At 39.5% G+C, this 21,509-nt stretch overlaps 1 protein-coding gene across 6 annotated transcripts in view; it reads right to left on the bottom strand.

The window, feature by feature from the left end:
* The window catches only part of LOC139741709 (protein unc-13 homolog B-like), a 267,252-nt gene that overhangs the window by 49,162 nt on the left and 196,581 nt on the right, over positions 1–21,509 (bottom strand). For 4 of the 6 annotated variants that reach the window (XM_071652293.1, XM_071652294.1, XM_071652295.1 and 1 more), the window contains 5 exons: positions 14,914–15,098; positions 9,695–10,971; positions 7,858–8,098; positions 7,162–7,235; positions 6,333–6,474 (listed from right to left, as the gene is read on the bottom strand). In XM_071652293.1, coding sequence (XP_071508394.1) covers positions 6,333–6,474; positions 7,162–7,235; positions 7,858–8,098; positions 9,695–10,971; positions 14,914–15,098 — 1,919 coding nt within the window. Of the gene's footprint in view, positions 1–4,799; positions 4,858–6,332; positions 6,475–7,161; positions 7,236–7,857; positions 8,099–9,694; positions 10,972–14,913; positions 15,099–21,509 lie in introns of all 6 variants that reach the window. The other 2 variants (XM_071652296.1, XM_071652297.1) reach the window with 1 other exon arrangement.

Raw genomic sequence — 21,509 nt, 5'->3', positions numbered from 1 at the left:
GGTCCAAAAGTGATGCACAGAATTCATGAAAATCAAACCCTCACAAAAATAACAGCTTATACGATAATAATGATGTCATTTGGTAATACCTTGTAGCCTATAGTATGAGATATGTTTGGTTTGGGTTTGGTAAGGTTGGAGTGGGGTGAATGAACTCTGATAGGGAATGATTTAATGTGGGTAACATAACGTCCCATCTCTCTTCCTTTCATTAAATATTAAACTGATGGTATTATCCGTAAAAATATCACAGAAGTTCCTAGATATCTGAAAGGATATTTTGGACACTAACATGGTATTTATCTTAGGCAGACAACTTTGAAATATCAACAGATTTTTCTTTTTTTTAAGTCAATAGTAGATGGGGTACATGCATACAGTGTCCAGACAATTTTGTTTTGTGTATTGAACCAAGATGAACTTGAATCCATCGTATTAAAAATTCTTGGCACATTAAAATGTACTTCTCGGAATCAAATTAATCACAGAAAATATCAGAACACAAAAGTGTGTGAGAATGATTCCATGTAACAATCAATATGTTCTCTGCTCTCTCCAAGTTTAAGCTTTCAAGAACAAGTACAATGTGTTCATTTAAGTGGCACAAGGCATGTGTAGCAATGAGCAAAAATGTAATGAAACATATCGTGGTACTTCAGACACTGAAAAAAAAAATACCAGGAATATGCCAAAAGACAATTACATGCACGTGTACAAATATGGGTATACAGCTTCATTACACAGGTATCATAAAATGTGCTTATACAGATGGTATGGAAAACATATTGTAATATTCTCACATGAATAACAAGTGGCACAGAGTGCAAAACGTGCACAGATAACACATGCTTGGTGACTGTGAAAAAAAAAAAATCCAGAAATATCACACAAAAAAGCAGTGAGAAGTTTGTCAATTGAGAAGGAAAATACTATTGATAGGATTGACCAAGACAAGCATTTCAAATCACAAAGGGGATATCAATTTCAGATGCACAAGATTCTAAACATCTTCACAGAGACTGAAAAAAAACCTACTACAAAACAACAATGACAAAATATCCAGTTAGCAGTGCTCACACACATACACCCACACATAAACACACATACACATACCAATATAATGAATATGCACACACACACACACACACTCACACACAAGCACACAAAACAATGAACTGAATGCCCAAAGGGTAAAAGTTAGAAAGATTTTTAGCAACTCTTTTTTCATTTGTTTGGGATGGCAAAAGAAAAAGAAAGGAAAAGAAGAAGCTATTATGGAGGAAGAGGATGAGAAGATAGAATGAAAGTGGGTCAGTAAGAAAACAAGAACCCGAGGCATTTTGGTTCGATGGACATGTGACGGTGAAGTCAGGCGTTTCTTCTCCGAGCTTTCTCTCTCCCTCGCTTTCTTTCTCTCTTCTGATGTGTTCACACTTCTCTCTGAGTCTCGGTACAAATCTCCTGTGAGGAATTTTCATTCAGTGGACATGTGACGGTGAAGTCAGGCATTTCTTCTCTGAGCTATCTCTCTCCCTTGCCTTCTCTCATTTGATGTGTTCACACTTCTCTCTGAGTCTCGGTACAAATCTCCTGTGAGGAATTTTGAATAAGTGGACATGTGACGGTGAAGTCAGGCGCGTCTTCTCCTAGCTATCTCTCTCCCTCGCTTTCTGTCATTTGATGTGTTCACACTTCTCTCTGAGTCTCATTACAAATCTCCTGTGAGGAACTTTGAATAAGTGGACATGTGACGGTGAAGTCAGGCGTTTCTTCTCGGAGCTATCTCTCTCCCTCGCCTTCTCTCATTTGATGTGTTCACACTTCTCTCTGAGTCTCGGTACAAATCTCCTGTGAGGAATTTTTATTCAGTGGACATGTGACGGTGAAGTCAGGCGTTCCTTTCCCTTGCTCTCTCTCTCTCTCTCTCACTTTCTATTACTACATTCATACTTCCGAGTCTAGCAACAGCACAAAAAAAAGAGAAAAAAAAAACTCCTGTGAGGACTGCAGAATTATCTTTCAATATCTATGTGGGAATTTTTAAGGTAGGAACCATATGAGATGAAGAGCAGTAAATGGGTCTTTTACAGACTCTTTACACTTTACACAAATGCATTCAACATGTGTTAACTGATGTAGTCATGACAGACCATCAACACATTCAAACACAATTCAACACTCGATTATTCATCGCAGTCATACACATAGCTTGACAGGGGGATCTTGAGACGGTGAGATGACACACATGAGAATTATACAGCCACTTGAGAGACAGACAGACAGAGAGAAAGAAGGAGAGAGAGGGAACATGAATGTACATGTGTAATTGCACACGTCCAGTGAAACATTACATATTTTGCTCCCAACATTAAGTGTCTTACTGGCTTTCACACTCGCCATGAACAGCCAGCAGTAAATTGTAGCACAAATACACACACACTATAGTGACCCACTTACGCACGCCAGGTCAACACTATTGCTTCCTTCTTCGATCGCCTCAAGTGTGCGTGCATCACTTTCTTGCCCTTCCCAGACATTGATAGGTCCTTTTGCGGCCGAGAAGCAAACATCAGGGCTATACTATGACCTTTCTCTTGACTGCCTAGCCCTTGAAACCATCTACTTAATGCTCAGTCTGATTTAGAGACATGCTATAAGCACAGAATGACAGTCCCTGGCTTACATTGATCTGGATCTTGACCAGTCATTTACTGGTCTGTAGTGTCATCTTTCTAGATATTCTTGCTATACCCTGGATGTCTCCACTGATACCCTCTGCCCCTTGGAATCTAATCGAAGTCGGAGAGGAAATCGGGGTCTCAATTCCACAGACTGCAAAACTTTAGCTGTCAGAATCCTATCAGCACGGATACAATACTTGACCAGGAAAAAAGGGAGTTCAAGGAAACTGTACTGGCCTCAAAGAGATTACAGCCCTTTTGTTTCAAAGGTGACCAAATGTACCCATATAATTGTGTAACTTTGAAGTGGCTTATGGGAATTGTCAGTGTCTTTCATTTGTAAATGAATTTTTGCTGAAATTTAGGAAAACCCACCACCAATGTTGTAAGGACCTTGTTTATTTTTTCTTTCTATCTCATGAAAAAAACTATAATCAATTGTGTGCGTGTCCATATTAATTTACAAATACCTGGTACAATGAACATGTACATACATACAGTGAATACGCACAGACATAAATGCATAAAGACATGTATTGTACATAAACACAGGCACATAAAGTACACACATACATCCATACAAACATACAAACAATATGCATACCTAGACACACTGCTCAAGAGAGAAAGAGGGTTGACAATTAAATGATGGTGACATTTTCCTTGGGAAGTCGCCAATCAACATCATCACTTTCACGATCAAATGATTTTTGGCTAGATTTTCATTATCAAACACACTCTCCTCATGTTATAGAAGGGAGGGCAAAACTGGATATAGCTACATCTCCACTGGATACACAGATTCACCGCAGCAAGAATCTCTAAAAAACATAGTGACAACACACAAAACATCACAATGAAATACAAGATAAGATGTACATTCAATGAGCTTACTGCATCAACACTATGTAGCATTTCTACAATGATGAATCTCATAATGTAAGTGAATGGAGGGTGTGTAAGACGCATGCTACATAATATGAAAAAGGGGGAACTTTATGAGACATGGATCGGAGAATTGATGGCCTTAGACCATTACAGAAGCATTATTATCCTGAAATCCATGATCAGAGACTGGAGCAAAAACGACATACTTTGGACATACAGGGAGAAATGGGGAAAATTCCTGCTGGGTTGAACATAAACCGACGATATGAAATAAAAAAAAAACAACAACAAAAAACCCCAAAACAAACAAACAAACAAACAAACAAACAAACAGACACAAAAATGAGTGAAATGAAACCAGTGACATTACTGCACTGAAATGAAAAGATTCTCGATAATGATTCCAGCAAATCATGAGTCTTAACCTAAATAATGCAACAGCAAAAGATGTGATAAATGTATGGACATCTACGGCTAGAGTGATACATCTAGAGTTATACATCACATATCTGACACAAGTCAATGCTGGATGGAATGCCATGTAGATTACTGTATACGCTATAATTTTCGCGTACATAAATTTTCGTGAATTGCCGCTGTCACACATTTTCGCGAGTGGTTAAATTCGCGATTGGGGGACCAGAGAAAATATGAAGTGGCAAAGAAAGTGTGAATTTTCAACTTACTAGCAAATAAGAATGATACTAGTTATACACTGCATGAAAAAACTACTAAACTCTGTGAACTAGCAAGTTAGAATTCAACATTTTTGAAGGGGTTAAGTCCATCGCGCTAGATTTCTGACGAGTGGTCCCCTTGGCTCTCTACAGTATTCGTAAGTAGACGTGGACGTGCGTTCTTATCATCAAGGCAAGGGATTCATTTTGCAAGGTAATATTTTCGCGTGTTGTTAATTTCGCGAATAGCTCCCGCCTCGCGAAATTCGCGAAAATAAAACCCCCGCAAAATATATAGCGTATACAGTACATGAGAAATTTACAGGATAGCAGAGGAACATAAACATGACTGTGGATGACACTCCATGAAACAATCTATCACATGAATTTGATAATTTTGATCAATCTTCACAACTATCATGCAAGGACTAGCTGACTGTCAAAAAAATTACAAAACATTCTACATTTAGCACAAATAGGAATGTGATACAGTCCACGTTCACGAATCGGACTTAGAAAAAAAAAGAAAAGAAGATTGTGCCGCCGTTCTCACCAGCGGTATAGATTTTCTCCGCGGCAACATTTCCGGTAAGAGGTCTAGACCATGAGGACTATGTGCAATGGATGAAGTGGGGGAGGAAACAGTGGGAGAATGACAAAGGAACTCTGTGAAATGATGGGCTACAAAATGCATTGTGTTCTGGATTACATACTGGACCAGTATCACCATTGGCACGTATTGAAGAGAATATGTCAAGATTCATAACCATTTGGACAGAGAAAGAAAAAATGTCGACATCTGTCTACCTCTATGATGATGCCCCTTCTCCCTCCCCCCCCCCCCAAAAAAAAACAACAAAACAAAACAAAACAAAACAAAGAGAAAACCTACTCACAGGGAAATCTTCATGATTTTTCATTCTATATTTGCTGGAGTCCCATCCTCCATCATATGATCTCTTGTCCTAAATTTGTAAACTATCCCACTGGATGAAGGTACTTTGCAAAGTTATTTTAGCAATTTGCTTTCACCATAGATATCTCAATGATGGCACAAATATTCGATGCATTCTAAACACTGACTAATTCTCCTAATAACAGGCAGATGTTGAGGATTTATATTTACTCTCCCTCTTTCATCTCCAATCATGAAACAGAGTTTGAATGAAATACATGTACATAGACACACTACTGCAGTGTCTTGTTTGAATCATATTGATTCATATTGTGAATCATATTGAATCATATTGTGATGTGCTCTCCAAGAATTGTCGTTATCACGTTCATCACTGTGACTTCATACAGTGTGAGCTGTTTAAATGGAATGAGAGAACACACTAATGGGTAACTTCTTTTAAGAAAAAACTTTTGAACCTATGTGGAGGAAAGTCTTAACACTGGATCTGCTGATGAAATATTGTCACCTCCCAAATACCTTTGGGATCACAGACTTCAGTTTAATTGATGGACGTTACATGGTTTTATCATTGGTAAAATTCATTTGAATATTTGACACTAAAGATTTGCCAACATTCCCCCTCACTCATCTCCCCCCCTAAAAAAAAGAAAGAAGATATATATATATATATATATATATATATATATATATTTTTGAATCATGGCTCACATCATTGCTAAATCACTTCAAAAGAAAAAAAAAGAAGTGACTTTCTGCTAAGAAGAGCTGCCTAAAAACAGATTTACCAACTTAGAGGCACTTATTCACTGGAATTCTGCAAATATGAACTTTGATCGCTGTAAGTTTGCAAGGGAGTGTCAGTGCAGCTGCATCTTACATACTGAGGGTCTAGACACTTGAAAGTTTGGATATGAAATGCATGGCGTGAACTACACAGTCTACTCTGCTGAGTGAACTTCTTTCTATGAGGTATGTATCAATGTCAAACAATCAAATTCCGAGCTGAATATGAGAATTGAAAATCTTTCGTAAATGGCTGAAAACTGAGAATGCATGATTACAAAAAAATGTGTGACTGCCTGATGTGGATAACTGGATAACTATGAATAAAAGATGTGTGAAGTTGCTTCTAATGTCTCTCTTTTTTTGTGTGTAACATTACTGTACCGCTGAGATCATCCGAGATGGGGGAACCTCGGGTGGAAGCATGTCAATATCTAGGAGCTTATTGGCTGGGATGCGGAAGTTTTTGCGGCGTTTCAGGGGGCTCGTTTTGCTACTATTGGCGTTAATTTGCTCCAGTAGTTTGCTGTGATGGGGTGTCAAGAATATTAGAAAAAAAAATAACGGCACACAGGGAGTTATGTATGCACGGCAAATCTGCACTTCAGTCCAGTGACATGTAATTTTTGTCGTTAGAGAGAGATATATGTTCCATACATCTTATGATTAAAAATGGTTATATATGGGTAACAAACTCACACTGACTTAAATTGGTTAGCAAATGATCTCAAGAAAACACCTTGCCTTTTTACACTTGCAAAACATGAAGGCATATAGTCGGCATGTACCATTTCAAATACCACACAGATGAGTCAAGTAAAAATACACAAATTCATCATATAATTAAGATAAAATAGCAATACAATATCTCCTCTCTCTCTCTCTCTCTCTCTCTCTCTCGTGCACATATATGTTTATATATATATATATATATATATATATATATATATATATATATATATATATATATATATACCCAACCACACATACACATGTGTGTACACACTTGCAGATTAAACATCACTTGTGCAAGATTTCCCCTTAAAATCATAGTATGTATTCTTATTAATTATTTTTAAAACAAAATCTTCCTCTCTTTTCTGTGTAGTAAACCTTCAAACATTTTCCCTCTTCACATCTACTCTAATAACCCTTCCATTCACTGGAGGAATTACACCTCGGAGGGAATTGGAAAGATTGCCGCATGACTTACCCTCCATTGGCGAGGTTGGCCCAGAGACCACCAGGTTTTCCTAGCTTCATGCTACTGTCACCATCGTAGTAACCCTGGGAAGGAGGTGGAGGGGGTAGCGATAGAGATACAGATGTCAGATTGAAACAAAAAATTGATGAATAAGGATAAAAGTTACTCCACTCATGGAAAAAATGATAGTAGCATTGTTTGGGCCAGTACAGCCTTGATAAACTTCTTCAGGAACAATCTACTGGAATTGCATGACATATACACGCACACACACATACATACATACCAAAAAAGACCCCTAAAACTGGAGTAATATTTGTGGAGGCAGTGACTGCTGAGCAAATGTCGCACACATTTTATTGCCTCATATTCTACACATCTCAATCATGACTTTCCCAATATTCACAGAACAATAACGACAAAAACAGATTCATGGAACTGACAATAGCTCTACTTGTGTATACAATTTCCTTTCAAAAATAGGTAAGTCACTTTTTACACACACACAAAAAAAAAACACAAAAAACACCATCATACAGAGAGAACATGTGAAAGAAAAAAAACATTTATAACCCTCTACAAGTTCTTGAACTTTATGAGATGCACAAAATAAGAACCCTCTCACGTTCTCAGACAAGTTGATTTACAGTAGCTGGCTCTCTGCCAGGCATTCGTGTATTTTGTCGTCATGGCAACATCCCATACCTCTTTGATCTGCTCCCGCACTCTGTGGAATGCGTTGAGCCATCTCATGCGAGCGATGGTCATAGCAGGCACTAGGTCCCGCACCTCGTCGTCTATCTCTCCCTCCTCCAGCTCCTCCTCCTCCTCCCGATTCTCGGGCTGCGACAGGATCTCGTCGGACCGCTGGAGGCTCTCCGAGTACCGATCCAAGTCGAAGTTGCTCCTACTGATCTGCGGTGATGAGTACCGGCTACTTCCCGGACTTTTGATTAAAAAAAAAAAAAGAGAGAGAGAAAAGAACAATCAATGTCACATAAATCCCTTAGAAAAGCTATCGATGCAAAATAAAGATAAGAAATACAAAGTGGTGATGAAATATATTTGCTCACTTATCTTCTAATACGTCTCCCGCAGAAAATGGAAAGAAATATGTTATATGTGACCGTGCACCTCAAAACGAACATAAATTCGCACACACTGATTTTGCGTAATGACTGAAAATAAGTGAAATGGGTCAACCTAGCCGAACTGGACTTTTTCATATTTTCTGAAAGAGCGGGTCTTCTTTTACATTATGCTAAAATTTGGCATCATAAAACGGGCAGGAAAGTGTGTTTTTTAGCAGTTTATCTCGAACATTTTTGGTAGAATAGTGTGATTAGGTGTGTCTTTAGAATCCCTTTTTCATTTCTGAAAAACCTTGTCCACACTCTTCACTTTCAACTCTAATAACTTTTGAAAGGATAGTGCTACTGCTTTGAAAGTTGGCATTAATTATGGACAGAATGTGTTAATGAGGCATGTCTAATTTCAGTTTAATTTGATAATCCCTTCATTGTTGTTACTCTGGTGGTTTACTTCCTGTTTTTTGTCCCATTCATCGCACAGCCACCACGGTTTGGTAAAGATTAAGTGCTTGAATAGACACTGTACTTCAGAGTCTCTTTTCTCAGTTCACACTTTTCCTGAGTTTGTGCTTTCTTTCCAACATTTAGATAGGTTAGGAGAGTCCATTTGATTTGAGTTATACATCATTTTAAAGCTTAAAGTCTGCTCTTTCAGAATATGGTCTTAACTAAAAATTCATGTCTGGCGACTTTTTGTTTGTTTTGAGGTGCAGGGTCACATATGGTCTCCACAGAAACCACAGCTAAACATACACAGCTACATGCAAAGACCTACGGTAAAGATAATTTTACTGATTAGCATTGAGCGGTGTAATTGAAGAACAATTACGGACACATTTCTACGGAAGATATAAGAATAAGGCCCGAATTGCATATTGGAGAGTTTGATGCCATCACACAGTCACCATTTTATAAGAGAGTTGAGTCAAAATGTTTTTCCTCCTGCCTGATTTCATCAGAGTACTATGCTGACCTTGGTGAGTACCATGCTGGTGAGTACAGTTAAACCATCGCTTCCCATGATAGGAGGTACGATGTACTACAGCTATGGGGAAATAACCACATGTCAGAGGCAAAAGGGAGCTCTAGATTTTTGCGACACAGACGTTCAGAGGAATAAAACCTGTTCTGCGCATGCTCAAAACTGCTTATCAAAATTGATCTCGCCTCATCAAGAGTTTTCACTAAGCCCTCCGGGCCACTTTTGCATCTGCTCAATTCACAACACAGAGAGGTACTTGAAGTACTGATCATATGGGGGCGCCATTTTACTTTTCACAGGTTGCGTCTTCACATAAACTTAAACTACTTTGCAACACGACGCAGGGAGAGAGAACAGCCAACGCAATCATCGTCTTAATGTCCGTGCAGCAAATCTAAAGCTCCATAAACATGCAAAGTACTGTAACACTAAAGAGAAGGACTCTGTCTGCACGAGAATCTTGACTTACCTTCCAGTCTCCAATGAGGGCCTGCTATCCCTCTCCAAGCTGTCGATGTCTCTCTCATCGCGATCGAGATATCTGTCACTTTCATGAGGGCTGTAAGGGTATGCGCCCCTCTGTCTCCGCCGACGAGCACTGCTACTCGTCTCCGATTCTCCCTCGCTTTGTTCAGTCCTGCTGGTTTCAAAGCTCTCGCCGCGGTCCACGTACCTGCGGCCATCGTCGAAGTCATAGCGTGGAAAGTCCTCCATTGAATGCCCGTAGTCTGACCGCCTGCGATCGTAATCGCTGTCGCGCACCTCGTCGTACGGGTCCTTGCGCAGGTCAAACCCACTCCCTCTCTGATCCAAGTCGCTGTCTCGCGGCTCGAAGTCACTCTCCGGAGGACAGTACATGTTTTCGTGCAAGTCAAACTCTCCATCGTTTGGAGGATCATACTCGGGCTCCTGCCGTAAGTCCTGTCTCGAGTCGTACTCACTGTCCCTCCCAGCATCAAACTCGCCCTCCGGATGGGAGTCAAACTCACCCTCCGGCCTCATGTCAAACTCTTTATCTCTCTGTGAATTGAACTTCCCATTGTTTCTCATCAGCTCAAAATCGCTCCCCCTCCGAGCGTCAAAGTCACTGTTCCTTCGCAAGTCGTAGTTGCTGCCCCTTCTGGGGTCAAAGCCGTCATCTGGGCGTACCTCGTCGAACTCACTGTCTCTCCCATCAGCGTCAAACTCCCTGTCGCGATGCACGTCGTCAAAGTCACTATCCTGCCCCAGGTCCTCCCCCTTGCGAATTCCGTTACCCGACTTGGGCCTGTTATATTCCTCTATTTTCCTCTCCATGCGCTCTTCCACCTCACTGTCCTCAGATGGGTACTCCTCGTCGTAGTGTCTTGCGAATTCCTCTCGCTCGTAGGAATCCACGCGCCGGTACGGCTTGTCGGTGTGCTCGTCGGAGCTGCGCTCTTCGCGGTACTCCCGGTAGTGTTCGTAGTCGTCCACGTAGCCGCGTTGGTTTGGGCCGTACTCGGAGTCGTACTCGCCGTTGGCACTGTAGCTGTCCTCGGGGTTAGTGAATTCGCCGGTGGATCCGTACCTGTATTCCATGTCACTGCCCGGATGATAATCATCATAGTATTCCCGCCTATGGTAGGGATCCTGGTCTAGGCGGTCGTTGCTTCCATCGGTGAAATGGTCGCGGTCGTTAGGATAGAGTCTCCTCCTGCCGCCCCCCTCAATGTAGCGTCCTATAACCTCGTTCTCCTCGTCTGGATAGTCGTCATGGTAGTAAGGCTGTATAAAAGACCCAGAAGGAACAGCATTTCGTATAAATAGGTTGAAAGTTTTTACTGTTTCTAACATTGTATCAACCAGGGAAAGTATCATTACAGTGTACTTTCAGTATGAATACTGTATGAGCTGAAATTTTCGCATACAGATATTTTCGCGAATTGCTACTTGGAGGACATTTTGGCGTGTTGTTAATTTCGCGGTTGCGAGGGTCTAACTGACATTAGTTATTCGTGCGTTCTAATTTTTGCGGTTCAAAGGCGATTCACGAAATTCGCGAAAATAAAACCACCGCGAAACTTTCAGCTAGTACAGTAAATTATCATTGAAAAAAAAACCCAAAACAGCTATTCTTACCCCAAAATTGGAAATTTCTTTATACAATGCAGTGTATGTATATCATTTTTCAAGCCATGGTAAATCCTGACATAACAAAATGATTTCACTAGTCCCAATCATTTGTAAAATTGAGAGCCCACTGAACTATCATTTCCATTTGACATGATAATTGATATCTCTAACAAAGTGCCAAATTTAGTCTCTGGCAATCCTATGAATTATCAATTTCTCAGAGAAACTTTCTAGGTGTGCTGCGTTTTTCAAAGCACTATGCTAAATCAAGCCGCATCAACATCCAGCTTCTTCCCACGTATCGAGTTATACACCATACATGTACATCAGAGAAGAGAAAAGTGCAGTGCATGAGGTGTCTTGCTAGAGGACATAAGTGTCCAGGTGGGAATTGAACCCTGGATCTTCTCATTGAAGGCACATTACACTGTCCACCTGACCTCTATAAACATTCACCCTTGCAAGCATTTGCAATAAAAGTAATACTAATGCTGATGATCATCAATGGATTGGCAAAGGTCTGTTATATCAATCACATATTCTTGCAAGTTCTGGAATATTGGACTGCCAATACATTCAATGTATATCACTTCAAAGGGATGGTACAGTTTTGGTTGAGATGGGCATGAGATTTCCAACGTATTTTGATAATGATCTTTTGAAATAATTAAAAACCTCTTTTGAAATATGACAGAGCTTATCTAGAGGAACTCAGAGTTAATTTGATGAAAGTTGGTTTTGAAATGGCCGAAATATCCAAAACAAAGTAATCCTAATAAAAGTTGGGATCAGCACCGTTTATTAAAGTCACTTCGTCTTACTTTGTTTTTGGATATCTTGATAATTTCACAACTGATTATCACCAAATAAACATTGAATTTCCTCTGAGAATTGTATGCTTTTTAATATTTCATAAAGTGGTTTCTAAGTATCTCGCAAAAGTTGAACCCTGAATTCTCACCTCATTCAATACTATACCATTCCTTTAATAGAGTGTGCAAGACTTGTGTGATTATTTAAACTGTAATGTCCCACAACTGAGCTGAAAAAAAAAAATAGTGCTCAGATTTGAAAATGATAAAAGTCATTACGGAAAGCATACAGTCATCAGTCACTGTCTATATTTATTCTAATCTATCTGCTATTATCAGAACAGTGTGCTTGAAATCACTTTCATCCTAAGCATGACCATTTATTTCTCCTCACATAATCTACTGTATGTTGATGATAAGTAAATGTAGTTAACAATGACCACTGTGACATTACTGATAAAATTTTTCAAAAGTCATATCATTAAAAGCTCACAGACAACTTTTATGTTAGCCTCTACTCCAGGGTCTCATTGGAAAATAGAAATAATGTTACGATAGTAATTCTTGCTGGAATGGCAATTTCTTGAAGCAAAAGTCAAGCAGAAAGCAGGGTTCTTGTCATTACCACACATGACATTGTAGCAAGAGTTGCTATCGTTCCAAGTTTTTATGACATGGAGCTAAGGCCCAATTTGAATATAATACAGAGAAAATGAATTAAATGAACAAGAACACAGAAAGTTTCTTGACATCTGACCAAGAATAAGTACTGCAGCCTTCCTTCATTTTTTTTTCATTGACATGACATCAATTACAACCACCAGTGTTTGTACACAAAATGAGGTAAACAATGTCATTGCCTCATGTGTCTCTCGCTTGCTGAAAAACTGTTACCAAATTTCACATTTTGGAAAACAAATTAGAGAAGAAGATATCTCATTCTAGAATAGAAATAATTCGGCAGTAAATCATTGACAACCCATTGGGAGGGTTGCAGGCCTTAGAATTACACTAGCTGGTGAAGCTTGTGGTTTTGCATAATCTTCAAATCATTTATATAGCATACGATATAACAAATACCACACGGGAAAAAAATTATGAACAGGTGTGGGATCTTTGGAAACAGGGATGTTATTTCCTCAGAGGGCAACAAACTTTAGGGTTAGCCAATGAGATGGTGACCTAGTTTAGCTCCACCTCTTCCTCTCTCTATTCTCCATTGATATTTGTAAACTGAGCCTCTTCACTAACACTAAGCACCTGGTTTATCATTAATTTGATTGTCTCCTCCTCAGGAGATAAAGTGAGTATTCTGCTAGTGAAATTTCCTTTGATGAATGGAGTAAGAGGGGTGAATGTATTTTTGAGGGATGATTTAAAAGCCGTAAATAACAAAAAGGTGCCCAAATTCTTATCTGGCCCTGAGGGGAGAGGAAAAATAGTGTCACTTTTTGTAGATATCTTTTTCTGTGTTATCTATTCTGAATGATAGAATTGGAATATAGTCATGGCTGCGCACTTCACCTGTAACTTCTCGCAAGAGAAATCATTTTACAGATGCACTTTTTGTGCTCCATTGAAGGGTACATGTATATGCTGGTCTTGCATGAAACAATGACAATCTGCACTCCAAATGTGTGATTACAGGTAGTCATTTGACCTCATTTTTTTTTTTTTTTTCGCCAGTGTGAAACAAAACTTTGCTTGGGTATACACAAGTACGCTTATACCTTTGTAGTGTCGCTGGCCTAGTAGAAAGCATTTACAATCATGAACTTCTTATATACAAGTAAGTGGGTGAACATGACAAGGAAAAAAAAAAGCAAGAAGGAAAAACTGTGGTTCTTTCCTGTCAGATATTCTCTGGTTCTTATTAACCTACATGTTAATCTGCTGATCTATTGTATAGGATATCCCATAGTTGTTCATTTATAGAACTTATTATAGCCTGTGAACTCTGACCTGACATCCCACAGTCCTTTGCCTCACTTCCTGTCACTATTATTTGGATTGGTATTCACTTTTGAGGTATACACCAAACAGAATACGTCTACATCTATGTGAGATAAAACATGACCATATGCGTACATACTTTCCTGTACACCATCCTTACGGCTTATGAGTGAGACCACACTAGTCCACAGCTATTATCAGTTTTCATTCAACATTCTTTTTTTTAAATATTTGTAAGCATTAAACCCTATGAGTTATATTCCACTAGAAAGCTTACATTATGAAAATTTCAAAATTTATAATTGTTTTTCTGTATAAAGACTATGAATATATTTCATTGGTGTTTTTAAAAATAATTACGCAATGTTATTCATAAATGAGTAATTCATGCAGTTTACGTAAACATTTATATCATGATGTCACATGATTCATCACATGATGCACATTTACATCTCATATTTAAGACCAGTACTTTCTCTTTCAATGGATATGTAGTTTTCCATAGTTTTCTTCTGATAAGTGTCAAAGACATTCATTACCTTGAATTTGAGACGGCACAGTTAGTGAGTATGTGTAAAATAGCCTCCAGCACCAACAGCTTATAAACTGCTTTTCGCAACTGGTGGATATGGGCTAAAACCTGATTGCTGAATTATTCCACAGAATAAATATCCAACAAAATACTGAACCATGTCACAAAGACTCATTTTCGTCTGTCCACAACAGACAGTATTGTAAAACTCAAGTATATGGCGTCGCAGAGATTTATCTTAACTGTACGTATACGAAGATCCTTTACAAGTTTTAGAGGAAGAGTGGTGCATCTCACCTCTTCTGTACCGGAGAAGTTGTCGTCGTAGTCATGGAAACGATGCGGAGGGGATTCGTGTGAGGGCGAGTCAAGCCGGTCGGACGAGTGGTGAGTGGTGCCCCCGCTGTGGCGTGGACTGCTGTTGCTTACCGTAGGTGCATTCACATCGCTGGTGTAGTCACTATCTTCTGACATCATACCCGCTGTGAAACAATCACAAAATACACATATTTTCATATGATATACTAGTATGTGTATCACATATAAAAAGACATGAACAGAACGAAATCATATTATATGTGGGTGTATAGACATATGTATGTCTACACACAACCTTCAAAACAGAAGTGTCAATAACGAAAAGTGCGGGATACTGTAATTGCTATTATATCATGAACGTGACTTATATTATCTCTCCTTCTCTCTTCCATCCACTCGTTCAAATACACACACAAACATGCACACATAAACAAACACCCCACAACAACAGATTTTTAAACATTGCAAAATATTGATGGGCATTGATACATCAAAATGCCACATATATGACCATCATTAATTGACAAAGATCACAGAGTGGTTGATATCGCCAGGTTTATAGGCTTCAAAGTCACTCTGACCTGCTCCAAGTCTGTTCCATGTTGCAGTTTACAACATGTGTAGATTACTGAAATTGGGGTTACTTTGGGAAAAGCTCCTCCACATCCAATCAAGCGAGCACTCAGTTACTGTCAAGGTAACTAAAAAATCATCATGAAATTACAATCATATATCCACATAACCATGGAACAAGTTTCAGGAACACAGTAAAAGTCGTTAAGCCACAAGTTGACATACATCCTACATTTTGTCTGCTGTCTTCATCCGCTTGCAAAGAAAATATATCACCAACTGACGACCAGAAGAGCGTGATGCTGTCCTGTTTGCGCACTGAAAATATTGTAGAGCAGTTGTAATCAGAGGCAAATGTGTCCCTTCCAAGTTCTGCAGCTCTATGAGTGAACCGCTAATTCACTCCAAGAAAAACAAGTTTTGATTAATGAACTGAAGTACCTCAGAGTTGTGGGTCATGGCACCCTTTTCAACAAGATCAGAGTGTACCAGTACGTTATACAGCAGGGCATGCCTTTAGTCCCTATACAATTCAATGATTTAATCCTCTGTATACTGGTAGTTAAATAGAAAAAATCCAGACATTCATGGCATGAAGGCACAGGGATATCTATGGTTTGCCTACACTTTGTGACAAAGGACAAAAGTGCTGTTTGAGAAAGATGCAGAACTTTTGCTGTGTATACCAGTAAAATACACTAAATCTCTGCAAATGAAAATCCAAACCAATAACATCCTCTGCAAAATCAATGACACTCAGGAAAGATGACCACCTTCATGTATTGATGAATCCAAACTAAAAAAAGAAAAAGAAAAAGAAAGAGCAGTGTTACCTTGCAACAGCTTGAGAAGTCAAGTGCTGATGGATACCACCCGACTTCTCCTCCAAGTCGCCTTGACAACACGCATACTCGTGTTTGAGACTTTTATAGTCGCTCCGTAAACATAGGTCTTGTAGCAACGGAAGAATTCAGAGATGTAGGCTTAGAGAACAGAATGATTTAATCCATGCCTGACAGATGTATGGCTTATATCTGTCAGGCTGATATCAATCTCCATCGCACTTGGACTGAAATGTCATCTATGCAAATTAGCACCACAGAGATGCATCCGGATGATATACCTCTGACTCTGTATATATGCACAGGTGGATTTCTGTGCAACAGATGTTAAAGGATTCCCAATGAGCTATAAATCTGCTCGGATCATGGGTTCAGCAAATCACTCTACACATGCTGGAGTACTAGACCCGGTGTTATTACGAGGCTGGAAAGTCTCGCTCTAGCATCCTTTCCACTGCTGTTGTGTCCCACTTGATTTGATGAGCTCATCTTTTTAACTCCTGGTGGAATGATCAATTTATTCCGAAGCATGTCAATGATACATCATGGCTCCAATCTACCATTCCCATTTTATACAGTTGTTTAGATTAGTGAGGCACACATCATATATTTGTTTCTTGTTTTTTCCTCTTATTGGCATTTAGATATTCATAATTGGGTCAATTCAAACAATAGATAGGTTCTCCTTCTCCAAAGGCAGAATTGGGAGAAAGCAACAACAACTGCCAATCAGCAAAATTGCTCGGGATATTTATCACCATCCAGGCATAGAGGCGCCAGGCTGATGGTATACAGACACACCTGCAGGAGCATTCAAACGTGTACGTGATCCACGCTTACGGCACCGACTAACAAGTGTGCGTTGGAATCCCTCAACTGGCACGAAATCAATATTACACCTCCGAGGGATGGTGTGCGTATGGCTTCCCATGTTGCTCCAAAATGGTGTATCCTGAATATCCATTCCTCACCAGACTTTTGTCTTGAAGAGAAACAAACGAGAACAATATGCTGATGTATCCCGTCCTGTGGTTCAGAACTTGGCAACAAAAAAAAAGTCTCATAATGTCACGAGGATGAATGCTCTGCTACTGGAAGCTGCATCACCGGCGCACCATTCTTGTGCTCTGTTATTCCCGTTAAAAACATCCATGATCCACTGGTCCACATCTCATTAATGTCATGCCTGAGGTGCACCCAAATTATGCACTTTGTGCGGCGAAGCAAGGTAATCTGTCACCAAGCCCGCCGACAACGAAACAATGAGTGTTGACCCGTAATATCCCCAGACTGGTTCCACTTTGTGCCTGGTCCTTTGACCGGAGAAAGTTCCAAACAGGCGATGAGAGTATATCAAACTTGAGCGAACTAAGATTGCCAGCTAGTGTTAATGAATACATGCATGCACGCATGGACCCGGTCGGCTTCAACCCGTCTTTTGCAAGGGTCGGCGCACACCGTTCCCATTCACCCAAAGTGCATGTTGCAGTACAGTGCTCTACGCAAGCTAATTAATCTTGAGCCCTAACCCTCTGCGTAATACAAGATCAATAATCTCCCCTCCTCCAATTCACTGACGTATCACGAGGGCAACAAATGTATTACCGATGTGGCCTGTTTCACTTCTGGAGAGGAAAAAAAAAAATGAATCCCTATTGATCCTAAAGAAAACTGAAAACATATTTTATAATTAGATGGCATATCATGTTAATTCACTAGTCGAGGGTTTTTGTCCCTGCATTCATCTCCATGATTAATGATCTACAAAGGTTTGCTGTGCTGACCTAACCTAGCTGTCAGAGATGAGCTTGCATGGATTCCTACATACACACATGAGGCCCCTCCTCTTCCTATAGAGCAGCTAGCCTTGTTGACAAGAATATTCAATAAAAGTACAAGCATCTTTGCATTCCCACTCACTTGCATGCAATCAAAAAAACAACAACAACTGATTATTCTAAATACGGAACTTCCTGGAATGTCACAAGAAACATTACACATTCTGCATAAGAAATAGAAAAAAATGTAAAAAACATGGAACGTTAAAGGTCAAATTTTATGGTCAGACTTTCATCCATATACAGTATAGAAATAGACACATATAACAAACATTAGTCAAGAGACCTATTTGCTTCATAAGGCAAAAAAAAAGAGGTTTTAGAGTCAAGGAAGTGTTCCTGGCAAAGTGTTTTTAAATAAATGACAATGTCTGCATCAGATGATAAGTTATCTAAAGCTTCCCCCTGACAGACTTTTCATAGAAATCATTTCGTTGTTGTTTTTTTTTTTCTGCTGGTTTCAACAACCTCTCTGGAGCTGTAGATTGATGAGGTATTTTGAAGAGAGTACATCATAAGCTGAGAATCAGAAAGGTGCTATCACATTATACGATTTGAGCGTTAGTAAAACTGAAACAATCAATATACATTCATGACATAAAATGTTTATTTCATCAGAAGTGGGTAGATTTATAAGCACTGTTCGAAATATCGAGTAAGATATGGTCCTTGTGGTGTTGATTTTTAACATTCCACTGATAATGAAAATAATTCAAAATTTGACAACATAACGTTGAGTAGATGGGTCTCTACGAGGTAATAAGTCAATACGCCCCAAAATTGTGATAACGCCCCTCTGGATCTCAGCCAACATTATTTCCCTGAGTGTTGTTCTTACTAGACTGACAATGAAAACCATGCATCGATACGTCATATGATGATGATGCTGGTGCAGGCGACAAAATCGTTTAAAAAAACCTCTCCAGTCTCTCGGGATGTGAGAGCTGAGTGCCTCGCGCTCAGCCGATACCGTCAAATTGAATTTGAACTGTCCGATCCAACCTTGCTGTAGTTTTCGTCCATTACCTCCAGCGTCATCACATTAAAGCTCTTTCCACGAATCGAATCAATGAGCAGACAAACCAACAAAATATTAACAAATGACCTCAAATGTTTCCATTGCAAAAGGCTACAAGTGGATTTCTTCTGCACGACCAGCGGGACATTCAACGCGTGCATTTGCATCCAGCGCGCTTTGGTTCTGAGATACTCATCACCAGGAGAACGCGCCTCCCTGCAATGACACGCAACCTAACCTTGACTCCCAAGACCGACATATAGACGGCAAGAGATGCTACTTGGTGGTAGGTACTTGTACTTCCACCGAAACCTCCACCTGCTCTACCACAAGATCACCTGCATGTTCATCAAGTTACCATGAAAATCCATGTCAGTATCAATCTCGTCACGGAAACACAAACCCCGAACAAGCATCATACGGGGAAAGGAAAAAGAAAATCAATAGCACAGAGTCTAGCCAGGCAAGTCAATATCCGTTCGCTCATACTGATTGCATGGAATGATTCCTGAAAACCCTGTCATATTGCATCATAAATAATGAGGACACATGGAAATTGCCACAAAGTTTGAGCTAAATATGCACCACAGGAGAAACTTCTGTCCCGGGGTAAGATTCTTTCTGTCGCTAGCTGCTGTTTAGGATCTGTTTTCCTCTCTCCCTCCATTTCTCCTTCTATCTCCCTTTTCCTTCCTTTGTTCCTCAACTGTTGTTGTTTCTTTTCTCCTTGTCCTTCCTGTTACCTCTTCTTTCTTCCCTCCTCTGCTTCTTTTCCCTCTCATCTTGTTCAGTTCTTTCTATCTCCTTTCTCTATCTCACTCTCTCTTTTTTGATCTCTCCTCTTTATCTTCTTTATATCTTCTTTTCTTCAAACTTCTTCATCTCTTCTTTCCTTCACACTTCCCTCTTTGCCTCTCTCCTTTCTCTCTCTTCTTGCCTCGTTCTATTCATCTTTTCACCCTCTGTTTTTTTTCACACTCTCTCTCTCCCTCTCGCATCTCGCATCTCTCCTCTCTCCTTCCACCTGCCCCTTCTCTCTCTCTCATTAACTACCACATGTTGTCACACTCTTGATCCCCCCCCCCCCCCCCCCCATTTGAATGTTTGACATCTGGTTAATCATGGACACACATCTAATGGCATTGTTTGACATTTCCTGGTGAAGTCAGGTGTAACGCTGTGAAGAGCTCCATGGATATGACCTCTTTGATCCCAACTGTGTCGGGGCAGGAATCCTTCGTTGAGTACGGTCTACACTCTAGGCTCCTTGTCATTCCGATGCTTTTAATTGATCCTGTATACCCCCTTCATTTTGCAATATATAAAGAAGGTCTACTCTAGATACATCACATCATCCTCAATAATACCAGCACATTTACAAAAATAGAATGAGATCTTTGTAGCGAGTTATTACTATTCGTAATATATTTGAAAAACTCAATACTTTACTGTACACAAATGGCATGCATGTACAAATTCCAGTTAGCCAATGCGATCTAAAAGATTAGCTGGAGCTCTGAGATTCATTATGCATGATAACTTGATTTTCTCAGGACTATTCCAAAGTATACTTTGGGTAGGGTTTGTGTAGGTGGCATTCAAAATCAACCACATCGTTTACCATATGTGAAGGTGAAAATTTACCATCATTCTGGTATGAAATTTAGAGAGCAATACATAAACACTGTCCAATTATTCAAAGCTACAAATGTAGGTAACATATTGATCTTGAATTGGTATCTAAACATGTTATGTTGGCCAATGGTTCATTATACTGTAAATGGAATTCCAGATCAAGGAACATAACTCACTTTCAAGAAATGTTAAATGAGGAACATGCATGAGAAATTACTACTTCCCAGAAATTTACTCAATGAACCCCTATATTATTCACGTTCTTAACTTTAATCTTCGACAAAGGACTAGATTATATCAAACATCAGGTGTAGTAGTATATCCCGCACTGAATGGAGACAGATTCTAAATTGACATCGAATGTGCACAATTTTAGAAACTGCACAAAGAGCAGGGTTGTTCCGTATTAGATGACAGAATGAATCGGAAAGACAATTATATTGACTCCAACCTCGGAACAGATGCTATCTGAATCACTTGAATGACAAATTAGCCTGAGATATATTTCTACTCATTGCTTATTTCATGTTCCCTCAATACCAATCATCTCATACAACACCTTATTCAATGAGGCACTTAATATCATGCCCATCTTGCCAGACACAGATGACGAAGTAAATCCAAGGGTAAAAAAAGAACTAGGCCACAAAATATGAAATATTTGTTCAA

Source organism: Diadema antillarum, unplaced genomic scaffold (assembly GCF_040938485.1).
Source record: "Diadema antillarum isolate AM-2024a unplaced genomic scaffold, OU_Dant_1.0 seq00000946_RagTag, whole genome shotgun sequence".
Lineage (NCBI taxonomy): Eukaryota > Metazoa > Echinodermata > Echinoidea > Diadematoida > Diadematidae > Diadema > Diadema antillarum.
This window is presented reverse-complemented; position numbering and strand designations above follow the sequence as displayed.